The sequence below is a fragment of the Gigantopelta aegis genome, chromosome 4 (genome assembly GCF_016097555.1).
Source record: "Gigantopelta aegis isolate Gae_Host chromosome 4, Gae_host_genome, whole genome shotgun sequence".
Taxonomy (NCBI): domain Eukaryota; kingdom Metazoa; phylum Mollusca; class Gastropoda; order Neomphalida; family Peltospiridae; genus Gigantopelta; species Gigantopelta aegis.
The window spans coordinates 88512329-88525299 of record NC_054702.1 but is presented as its reverse complement, the minus strand read 5'-3'; the positions used below and the strand labels follow the sequence as shown (position 1 = coordinate 88525299).

Sequence of the window (12971 nt, the reverse complement as noted above, 5' to 3'; positions counted from 1 at the left end):
ATTTAAAGGCGCACACTGAACACATTTTTATTTACGACTATATGGCGGTCATACAAATAATGAGAGAAGAAACCAGCTGGCCCACACAGCAGCAAAGGAGCTTTAGTATGCACTACCCGACCGCCTTTGCTACCTCAGTTGTGGAGCAAGGGCTGGAAGGAGAAATAACCCGATGGGCCACCTTCTGTCCAAGATCCCAGATCGCTCGCTCATCGGGCGAGTGTGTTACTCATTTTACAGCTGGGCTACGGCCGCATCCTCTGTAACATGTGGTAACAATATAATGGTTAACTAATCGATATACTAAAAAGTTCAAATAGTTAAGTCATTTATTTAAAAAAATAAAAAAATAACAGAAACTTTACGAAATGAAATAATGAACATCTATTTAACAATCAGTTGAAAGCATTCCGCTAAAGACTGTTTTAAATATACTAAAAAGTCCCCCACCCAACCCCCAGGGGTGGATCCAGGATTTTGTAAGAGGGAAGGGGGCACAAAATACTAAAAAGGGCAAAGTTAGTTTGTCGAAGGCAAATGACTCGAGCTCCAAAAGGGGCGGAATCTCGAAGGAAGTTCGGGGACTTGCCCCTCATACAGTTTAGAAATAAAGATTCTTAGTGTTGTGTATTATGGATGATGAATTTAAAAAAGAAAGAAAAAAGGTCATTAAAAAGGGCGGTTCAAACGGACTCACGTGGACATATAGATCGGACTTTAAACTTTTAGACCTTCGTTCAAACGTTTATGTCGAAATTACTTTCTTTTTTTTAAATATTATTAAATAGTGCGATCCTGTCTTCTTTCTCTTATTTACTTTTTGACTGTCCTTCTAAAATGCTCCAAATTATATAACTATTCGACCGAGCAGTCAATTCTTTTTATTTTTGGCTTGTAACTTTTTCTTTCTTTCTTTCTTTTTTTAAATTCTATTAACTTTTTTTCACTACCCCCCCCCCCCCCCCCCTCCATCCCGAGTCAGGCCACCGATTTTATCTAAAAAAATTTGACCACCCGATCTAATCTAGCGACCAAATTTATTATATTAATTAGAGATGCGCATCAAAAATTTTAAAGGCCCACTATTTAATTTTTGGATGTAAATTTCAAAATTGTCCGCTTAATTTTTTTTCTGTCCCGGGACAATCCCCTGGCTATCCAGAGACAGGCCCCGGGACGGACATGCTCGAAACTCTAGTGGTATATGAGCATGTAAAAATTATTCGAACTCGCACTCAAACGGACGGGGTGATCCCCTAAATCCATCAATGACCTCTAACTCCCTAAACGAAAACCTCAACATACCTAAAAATACGTGCAACCTTAAAAAAAAAAACTTATGGGCATATAACCTTTAAAAATTATATTGTTAGAATAAATAGAAACCCTTTTATATTTATTCATTTTTAATATCTTTTCTTCCTTAGTTAATTACTTACTTATTTATGTATTTATGTATTTATTTATTTATTTCGATTAGGAAGAAATACGCAAAGGGTACGATTGACGTATGTACATTCCATCTTGTTATAAATGGCCTGAAGGAATGTGTCAATCACACAGTTTTTATTATTTTGTTTGGAATGTACATCCACCCCGTAGGCATTTAAAACACACATATGCTAATTCCAAAATTACTGTTCAGTAATTCTCTTTTATTGTTTTATTTTACATTGTTTCTATAAGAATCGAACAATGAAAATGTTACTGTCTAAATGACCAAGTAACAACTAATCGGCAATCATTGGCAACCATCGGCAATCATCGACCATAACATCCATTTATTTGCTTTAACACAAAATGAAATACACTTAAATTAATATAGACAGTCTAAATATTTAAAAAAAAATCTTATTAAAACTCGTTCACAGCCGTTAATAAAACAGTATTCTACAACATTAACAACATCCAGTTTAATAATCAACATAGATAAAATTATTACATCTTATTTAAAACACATTCAATTTTATTATTAAGATATTTAAATACGTTCAGGTAACACATAAAACACTTTGACGTTTAAACTTAAAGTAATTTGCAGGTATTAGCTATACAAAGTGTGGCTTGATAGAATATATAATATATTTTCTATATTTGTAGCTGTTATAAAAACCACCCCATAACTCCAGTCGCGAATGGAACTTTCTTTTTGGCCGACCGTTCAAAATTTCGCCCAATTTCCTCAACCCAAATTGCGCACCTTTTCTCTTGCTCCATTCCAAATTCAATAGCACCATCACCCCCCCCCCCCCCCCCCCCCCCCCCCCCTCCGCCTGCTACCGACCACGGTCGGGCTGCTGGTGCTCCCTTGCACCTGCCAGTGCAGGCGGTCCCTCCTCTCCCCCTCCCCCACCTTTCCTGTCCTGGACGGAGGAGCCGGCCGAGGCCGGCTCTTGTGCCCAGAACAGGCTTGCGCTACAACAGTTTGCTCTGAATGTGCACGTAAAGCCCTATGATCTGACCTGACCTCCAGTCGCGAACCAAATGAAATTCCTTCAGATTTTTACATATTTAGAATATATTTAATTGGTTGATAAAAAGTTTGTTTATTTAACGACACTACTAGAGCACGCTGGTTAATTAATTAATTATCGCCTTCTGCATTTCAAACATTTGGTAATTCTGACAGGTGTTCTTAAGGTAGTTAGGTACGTAACTAGTTTAACGTGCTTATATACCACTAGGGTTTCGAACACTGTGTTCTTAAAAGAAAACCTGCTACATTTTCCCACAATCAGTAAAGGATCTTTTATATGCAGTTTCCCACAGACAGGACAGCACATACCACGGCATGTGGTATGCCAGTCGTGGAGCACTGGCTGGGATGGGTCCACTGAGGGGATTCGAGCGCTCTACCAACTGTTCTGACTGTAGAGACGCTTACGAAACCAAAACAAGGAAGGAAGCCTAACTTTATTAAACAAACCACACCTATAAACCAATTATAAACCAATTAAGTAATTAGCATCTAAGAATATCAAGATAGTGGAATATCAAAATAAATAAATAAATAAAATTGTGAAAAATATAAATACTATTAATTGAAAAGAAATATTTATAAAAGAAACACACAACAACAAACAAAACAACCCGACAGACAGACACACACACACACACACACACACATATATATATACACACACGCACAGAGAGAGAGAGAGAGAGAGAGAGAGAGAGAGAGAGAGAGAGAGAGAGAGAGAGAGAGAGAGAGAGAGAGAGAGAGAGAGAGAGAGAGAGAGAGAGAGAGAGAGAGAATTAACAGATAAATCGATCATCATGTTATATTATGAATGTTACAGGATCGTATCGTTGAGGAGAGGGGGAAGTAAATCATGGGCATTTCTACATTAAAAAGGTTTTGTGTTGTTATGGTTTTTGTTGTTATCGTTATAATTGTTGTTTTGTTTGTTTTTTTGTTTTGATGGGGGGGGGGGTGTTGGGGTTTCTAACAAGGCAACTGCACCCTACCCACCCTGCAAGTTACAGCCATATTGTTATCATCATGCCTGTTTAATCATAAGAAAAGGGGGCAGGCTGGGACAGTGTCCCACCCAAATACAAATAATGACCATTTTCTGCCACCCTTAAGCTTAGTATATATAGTTACAGCCATAGTAACGCCCCCCCCCCCCCCCCCCACTCAACCCCTCCGAATGTCAAACAGTTCTTATAAACATGCTTCGTTCTGTAAGTTCATGTCATTATAATTGTGTAGAATTATAGAGTTTTGTTAAACTGTTCCAGATTTTACAATAATAACCACAATCTTTACGGAACATACGAAACTACAGGTTCAGCAGCTGACCTCATTACTGATTCTGAGATCAATTTTATATCCTCACTTTACGCGATTGTGTTTTCACCCCCCCCCCCCCAACCCCCCCCTCCAAAAAACAAACATAAACAAAACAAAAACAAATAAATAAAATAATTAAAATAATAATAATTAAAAAAAGAAGTAAAAATATAAAATTAAAATAAAATAAATAGATAAATAAAAATAGTAAAATAAGAAATAAAACAAGATAAAAATAAAAACTAATAATTCAAAATAAACAAACAAACAGATAAAATAAATAAATAAACAAAGTAGACATTTAAAACAAGAATTATAATCCTAATCATTTAGTTAAGATTATTTTTTAAAGTCACGTGATGGGGCCAACATTTAAAAATAAATAAACATCATACATAAAACATAACTGCTTCATACACAAAATTACGATATTATTTATTTTTTTTATATCAAATTATAATTTAAATTAGTAGTAGTATTAAGACTACATGAAAAAAAAGACGATAAAGCAGAATGTATCACATGTAGCCTGTAAATATAACAGTTAATACTCTGCTTTTAATACACAAAGGTCATTCGGTAAGTTCTATTTTGAAAGCTAGGGTCTAAAACTATCTAAATTTAGATTAATTGGATATTATATCTAGTTATCAGGTGAAATATCGGTCACCCATGTAATATCTACGGTATGTAACACTACCAGGATTACAGTCCACATTTGACGTAATTCTACTGCATGGGCGTACATAGGATTTTGAAAAGGGGGGTTCCAATACATAGGATTTTGAAAAAGGGGGTTCCAAAATAGACTGCAGAGATATTGGGCATATATTTCTATGTTGAGTAAATATAATAATGTCAGATATCAATGTCAGATATATTAAATTATAAAAAAAGCGATTTTAGGGGGTGTTCGGTCGAACCCATCGAACCCCGCCTATGTACGCCCACGTACTGTGATAACCAACTACATATTATCCAGAGGTTAATTTACATTGATTATGCACGCTTAATTGTTTTAAGCTAAATAACACAAGTGGTACATATTTTTAAACATAAATGCTTATTACGCTTTTAAAACTTTTATTTCACATTCACAGTCCTCCATTTGTTGTAAACATGAATGACAACAACAATAACAATCGCTGGAGCCCAGCCAGAAACTTCGTTAAGTACGTAAACAACCCGCCGACGTCACAGCTACCTTCCAAAAAAGGCAAAGAGATTCCCGTACCACGTGACTGCAATGAGGTAATGTTTCTAAATTTAGAACATGATTCACCGTGAGTCACTTGTATAAAGGCAGACGGAGGATTCCCTGATCAAATCAATCGCCTGACTCATACGAGAATCTCCTTCGTTAATAAAGCTGTGTTACTTCAAATATAAAGTCCGGTTACTTGGTCGACAATAACAGAGTGTGATAAACCCGGATATATACACAGAGATTCAGCCACCGACTGTCCACAATGTATACAAGCCAGGAAAACGAGAATGTCTACAATGCTGAGTCTAAATACGTAGCCGACATTTTGTCGTCTATGGCGAACGGCGAACCGGCAACCACGAGCGTACGTATTACATTCATGTTTGTTATTTGTGTGCGGTAAACATGGCAGCTATATTTGGCGTAGTTTTCAGTTTCAAAATAGAAAATATGCAGCGTGCTTTGAACTGGCTAACCCGATTTCGTTTGTACTTGGTAAATGTTAGTGGGGATAAAACCCGCCGCAAGTTCGCGAACTTGACATTGAATTATTTTCACTCTCTCTGGATTTTATTGCCGCTTCTGAGCTCGGGTCAAAATATAAGAGTATTTTATTTATAATGCTTTTCGTTGAACAACCACCATTTCCACCGCATATAACATCATGTTTTATGCCTTGCGCGCGTATGAAGGTAAGTTCGAACATAAAAATATATAATGCATAAATATTTTACTTGTAATAAGTATCAGTATAATGCTTCATAAAACCTAACGTTTATTGTACTGTTTTGTCATATGTTCTCGTTTATTATACGCAAATTTTAGCCCTTGTGAAATTAACACCAGACGTTTAACCCGTGACTTGTAAATTATGTTTACCATATATAGTAAGTAAACGCCTATTACATCCTTTTCGGTTACAATTTTTCAATTTTCTCACAAACTGTGAATCAAGCTCGTACTTTCAAGCTATTTGATTGGCCACAGATAACCATGGCCGTTTTAGCTAATGCCCGGGACCGCTACACACGCTTGGTTGGTGCTCGAAATGATGGTGTCCCGCGCTATATAAGATTGACAGTTGAGCCGCAAGCGATAGTTGAGTTAGTAATACATAGATGTGATTTTTAGTTCATATGTGCTGTGATGGGATAAACAGTGTGGACTATGAACGATTATTATAACTATCCGGCCTGTGCCGGTGGATACGGCCAAATATCTCAAGTTAATTATCCCTCCAATTACGGTGGCCCCAATGGATGGGTTTGTATTTATTGATCGATTTTTCAAGTTCGCGTGCCTTTCGTTTGTGTTTCAAAACGAGACAAAAGCTAGAGGAAAAAATCAATTTAAAGATCGTTACTTGTAAAACAAATTATAACAATAACAAATTCTCCAATTTTATAACTGATCGAGATTTTTCAATAAAATTTTAACTTCATGTAATGTTTATTGTTGATAAATATAATAATATTAGTAATATTATTTCATTAGAAACAATAAAATCAAAAATAAATAATACAATAATATATTTATAAGATAAGAATTTTAATTTTAATGTTAAAGAAGCATTTCACTTGTATATTATAAATTACTTTGTTTCTCAACCGGTTTGGCTTCGTATTTGTGAAGAAGGTTATACTCCAATCAACAATCAGTAAATTAATCCTACTTATTATTTAATTAAGAAATTTTAGAAATCGGTTTTTGCAATAACAAAGATCATAACCTAACATTGATACTGATCAATATGTTACAACTATTTTTAGACTTTTTTTTTAAACTTTTAAAATATTATTTCAATTTTAATTATATGAAATATGTTTATTTAACAAACTGTTTAACAGACTTTTTTTAATTTCCAGTATTCTCTACCCAGTTACCTCAGTGGTGTGTCGACTGGAACTACCCCAACCTTGACTCCCACAACTCTGGCCAGTATCGAGCAGACGTTCATAGAGTTACAGTCAGTGCCTGTCAGTTCTGCCAGCCACGACCCTAGAACCCAGAGTGGTTTTGTACCCCCCATCGTCGACCCTGTGTCGAGGGAACAGTCCTGTGACGGGTATGACTACAGTGACTCGAGTCAGTCGGATGCCGAGTGGTCGTCGGGTAGCAAGCGAGTCCGACTGGATGCTAATGGAAGTTACCTCGTGTCGTCCGACCAGCCACGGAGAAAGAGGAGAGCCATTGATGAGAAGGTGTGTAGTCAATTTAATTAATCTTTTAATTAACATGATCAGTCATATTTGTAAAATAGTGATACGTGTCAAGCGTAGGGCAGGTCATAGTGATCTTTTTCTGAATTAATTGCTATGTCACTGAACTATGGACTTGGATCTTGAGCAGATACTAGTCAAACCTAACGACTCTGAAATTATGGTTCACGTGCTTGAGCAGACACTTGTCAAACTTTTTATTTCGACTTTGAAATTTTGATTCCTGTGCAAGTGACCATTATAATAATCTGGACTTCATAGGTTACGCTTACATTAGCAAGCATATCATGCAGAATTGACTTAATTAGCTTGAAATACCCTTCATAGACATACGGTCGTTACTTAAAGTGTCCAGTAGAACAAGGCCAGTTAACAGTTATGTGTTTATGAATAATTATGGGGATCATGAAGTTGACCTTTCTAAATGTCAATCTGTTTGTATGCTGTGCTAATGACCATTAACTTAATTTCTCATTTGGACTAACTTTTACACGTATAGCATATAAAGTTATAAAACCCCTTCCGTGTTTTCATTTTATCTGTAAAAAGAAAGTTTTGTTATTTAAAAAAAAAAAAAAAAAAAAAAAAAAAACCCAAACAAACAAAAAAACATCTCTACCTTCTAAATTCACAATAGTTGTGACTATGGAGGGATACGTGGACAAAGTCCGAATTTCACTATTATCGAGAAATTCGACCCAATTCCTTCGGGTCAAGTCTCCCAGTTAGTTCAAACCAATTGTTACGGTTGACAACGTAGCTACACAATCACCCAACACTCTGGATTATAATAATATCACAGCTTGTATGCATAGTTCAGATATATCTCCGGGGTATGTTCAGTCTGTGCAGTGAACCTTGACGTGATGGGGAGGAAAGTGGCAATTACAGCTAGTAATAATCATTGGAGAATAGTTTTTACTGTTTGACTTCAAAAAATACTTGAGCAAAAATGTTGATTGATGTATAGTATTGACAGCTGTCCAGAAACATGGAAATGTCGGTATAACTACACGTAGTTGAAATATTTCTTTTTATCAAATTCTTGAACATTTTGGTAATTGGCCTGTTTCAAGATGGCACAGACGGAGTCATTCAAATTGTAGTTAAGTACATGAACCACCTTCGTTTTATTAATTCTCATGTATGTGATACCTCAAATGATAATGTAAACTGACTGATAACATCGGAACTGTGTCTGACAGTCTTCCTGGATTTAATTGAAAAATATGTTATTGCATTTGAGCGCAAGTTATCCAATTTACCTGGATAGCAGTACTCCTATTGAAAACCATTAAAGACATCCGTCAGCAGAAGCCTTTATATCACTATCCCTCCCTCATCTTTGGGCACTGAATGTTAGACACGTCAACAGAAGCCTTTATATCACTATCCCTCCCTCACCTTTGGGCACTGAATGTTAGACACGTCAACAGAAGCCTTTATATCACTATCCCTCCCTCACCTTTGGGCACTGAATGTTAGACACGTAAAAAGAGTTGTAAATCGAACATTTCAAAAATGTTGTTGGTAATAAAATATGACGTATACGGTTATATTGTTTGTGTTATTTCAGGACTTGTAAGGTTATATTGTTTGTGTTATTTCAGGACTTGTAAGGTTATATTGTTTGTGTTATTTCAGGACTTGTAAGGTTATATTGTTTGTGTTATTTCAGGACCTGAGTGAGGAGGAATTACACAGACGCCGAGTGCGTCGTGAACGTAACAAGCTGGCCGCCGCCAAGTGTCGCCAGAGAAGAGTAGACCACACCAATAAACTTGTCGATGTAAGTAGTGCATATAAAAGATCCCTTGCTACTAATGGAAAAATATAGCGGGTTTTCTCTCTAAGTCTGTATATAAAAATTAACAAATGTTTGACATCCAATAGCCGATGGTGAATAAATCAATGTGCTCTAGTGGTGTCGTTAAACAAAACAAACTTTAACAGTAAAACAATTACTAAGGTGTAATATCGAGGTTTCGATGTCTTATACAGTGACCAGTTTTGCTGCATATTTACAATGAATTGATAGAAATACTTTTGTCTTTTCATACTATACTAGTATATACAACACTGAATTTTGCAAAACAAACCACAATATAGGTCAAAGGTGGATTATAGTTATTGTTGACGATGTTAGGGATACACATTTCTTTGACCATAACTGGACCTCCACAATCATCATCCATCAACATAACAGTGCATTAAAAATACAGCATAGCAATATAGTCTTTGGTTTCCTCTGAAATGTAATTGTTGCCTTTGCATGGATATTGACACGGGTTGAGATAGACGCTTATAATTGGTTTTGTACTATATAAAATATATGTGTCGAGGTGTGTCTGTTGTACAATGTGTTCACTGTGTCCACTGTTTGTCTTGCAGGAAACTGACAAGCTTGAAGCAGAGAGGTCCGAGCTGGAGAACGAGATCCAGTCTCTACAGCAGCAGAAGGACCAGCTGGAGTTCATCCTGCAGGCCCACCAGCCCCTGTGCAAGGTGGAGAACGGCATGACCATCGCGCGCAATGGCGAGCCAGTCAAAGTGAAATCCGAGCCGAGACATAGCCAGTGTGGTGCCTTGGACTTTACCTCAGGATCAGTTCGGCCCAACTCCCTACACATAATGAAACGGGAGAAGGAGCCCAGTGTTCCAAGTACTTTGGCAGGGATTCCCCTCACGACCCCAACCAGTGGCCTTTTCTCATTTAACGGCCTTGACAGTATTGTTGGCAGTTCTGGCCTCACGCCCGTTACGTCGTCGTGTTCCAGTGAGGTCCACAGAAGTTCCAGTGAAAGTTCGGAAGCTATGGGTTCTCCTACACTGATATCACTTTAATAGACATGCATGCAATTGGACAAGAGATTAAAAGACGGAAACAACATGGTTAAGACTGAAGCCTTTTTGTGCAAGCTATGCTAGACATTGAAAACTATGTAGATTAACTGTGGACGGATATGTTGGAGTAGACTCTAGTTACGAGTTTGGTTTTTTTTAATCGGGTACTTTTGTATAGACTCTATGCTGGTCATTCAACATTTAAGTGACCAAAGAGATGATTTGCCATTTGCCAACAGTGCTATAGCCTTCAACTAATCTAACTGCTGAATATGCATTCCTTAGTGTTTTTGCTAATTTATATATGCATGTTTTCTATTGATTTTTCTACAAGACCTTTTCGGATAGCTTTTTGAACAAGTATGCTTGATGTATTTGTTTTTCCTTTGCGACTGTGCCAGTCACAAAATGAACTGTGCTTCCGAAACCCCTGCCAGGAGTGGAACCGACACAAAGGACACAAAAGTGCTAACTTTTATAACGATTGGAAGAAACGTTAATCATTCGAGCGTGCGGGTCACGTGGTTCGTTGGTGCTGTACAATACACTTTTTGTATAAGTTATGTTTATTTACTATGATATGTTTCAATATACATGTAGTGCTTTTTTCACCATCTTGGAAGTAAATTTCTTTTTGTGAAATATACAAAGATGTGAATTGTGACTCGGATTTTGTCTTGTATTTCATATTTAAGGTTTAGACTGCATAGGATGAGTGAATATATTGGATGGAATGGATGAATGAATGGATGGATGAATAGACGAATCAATGCTTAACACCATTCTTAGTCTGGTAGAAACATCACCATTACTATAATAAAAAAGGCATGTCGACGTAGGGTGGGTGAGTGGGGCTGATTAACCTCTCCAGATAAAAACAAAATTTCAAACAAATATTTAACCATTTACAGTGAATTAACATACATAGAACAACACTCGTCGAATAGTCACTGACGTGAAGAAGACTGGAGAGACGTTTTATACGACGACGCCCCAGGAACCACGTACATGATACGTGAATCCACCAGCAGACTGGAGCTAAAGTCCATTTCACTTGACCTATACTCGTAATCATTACAGGAGTAGCTATACCTCTTACGAAACCTGTCTGCTTTGAATATAACAGACAGATTTCATATTTAAGTGTGTTTTTTCTTCTTTAAAATGATTTTGATATTGAGGTGGAAAAAGTGTAGACCCATTCTTACCCCAACCCTCCCTTTCCACCCCCCGGCATCTTCAGCATTGTGTGTTGGAACAATCCAAAAGCAACATAATACGCAAATCCACGTACAGATGAAGGAGAATACGCACTTCCAGTATTCCAAAGTACACTATCATCCATTATACTAGGTGATTCATGTTTTTAAAAAAAAACAGAAAGGAAAAAAACAAAAAACAAAGAAAAACATTCCACTTTACAAAACCGATATATTGTTTTGTCTGCTGATGAAAGTCTTTCTCTTGATACATAGCTTACACTTAAAATGAAGCATGATACAGAAACTAATGTTAAGAAATTATAGACAGGGGTGTCCTTTTCAGCTTTTTATCTTAATTCAGATATTTTTTGTGTAAAATGATTTCCACAAAGTAGACTGGATTTGATCTGAATTGCCGAGAAATTATCTTTATTTAAGTATAGTTTAGAGATTTCAGCTTTTGAAAAGATTATTTCAGATTTTATTTTTAAAAGGATATCGCATCCCTATGTATACCAGTAAGAAGGCATTCAATATCTACTGTATTCAATATCTACTGTATGTACCTAAAACGACAGTCGATAAGCTCGCAGTAAGATATTGTTTGTATCAAAGAACTCGTTTCTATCAATAGGCAATATATATATTAATAAAGTGGTTTTCTTGTGAAACCAGGTTTTACATAAAATAAGAGTATTTGCTTTAGTTAACAAGTGGTTTTCTTGTGAAATCAAGTTTACATAAAATAGGAGTATTTGGTTTAGTTACCAAGTAGTTTTCTTGTCAAATCAAGTTTACATAAAATAGGAGCATTTCATTTAGTTAACAAGAATTCCACAGAATTAAATGTCTCGTCTACCACCACAGTTTTCGGTGCACATGGACGAACATCCATGGGTCTATCGAACATCCATGGGTACAACTATAACCCAAGTTTCATTGGCCATCTCGCCTTTTTCTACTTCGTAAACCGACCTCCGTAGTGTCGTGGTTAAGCGATTGAACATAAGGCTGGTAGGTACTGGGTTCGCTGCTCGGTACCGGCTCCCACCCAGAACGAGTTTTAACGACTCAGTGGATAGGTGTAAGACCAATACACCCTCTTTTCTCTCTCTAATCACTAACAACTAACAGACAGCTGAGGTGTGTGACCAGGACAGCGTGCTTGAACCTTAATTTGATATAAGCACGAAAATAAGTTGAAATGAAATGAAAATACTTCGTAAAGGTCAGACAAAAATGGTTATTTTTAGCATTGAACTTAAACTTTGTGTACCAGTGATCTTTGTTAACCGTAGATACGTTAGTACTAATGTGTTTTTGTCAGGTATGTTCACTGTACATTGTGCATTATTCTCGTATTACACGCCGTCAAGTGTCGAAATGTTGAACAAATCTCAAGAGATGGTTCTTGAGTAAATGTATCAGCTAGCTGAAGTAATTTGTCATAAAGACAAAACTGACACATCCAATCGAAGTGTAACATATTTTTAATGTCGCCCAAAGGAACGCAGAAATACCATAATAATTATGCATGGAAAGCACAAAAAAACACCATACAGAGATATAAACGGCTTGTACAGACATGTCTTAAATTTGAAACATGTGTACTCATTAACACGAAGGTCTGTAGTGCTTACGCCATTAGGGCAATTTGACTTACATAAAATAATGTTAATAAATTATGAGTTTGATGTGGAGTA

The 12971-nt window shown here is 36.6% G+C and overlaps 1 protein-coding gene across 2 annotated transcripts; it reads left to right on the top strand.

The window, feature by feature from the left end:
- Nucleotides 1-5122: 5122 nt before the first annotated feature.
- Nucleotides 5123-10730, top strand: LOC121371342 (fos-related antigen 1-like). Of its 2 annotated transcripts, none has more exons than XM_041497156.1 (4): nucleotides 5123-5367; nucleotides 6869-7204; nucleotides 8901-9011; nucleotides 9614-10730. In XM_041497156.1, the coding sequence occupies exons 1-4, from the start codon at nucleotides 5266-5268 to the stop codon at nucleotides 10064-10066; spliced, it is 1002 nt and encodes a 333-aa protein (XP_041353090.1). In that variant the 5' UTR covers nucleotides 5123-5265; the 3' UTR covers nucleotides 10067-10730. The 2 variants fall into 2 exon arrangements, with proteins under 2 accessions (XP_041353090.1, XP_041353091.1); XM_041497157.1 differs by lacking the exon at nucleotides 5123-5367 and adding an exon at nucleotides 5903-6266.
- The last annotated feature ends 2241 nt before the right edge of the window (nucleotides 10731-12971 follow it).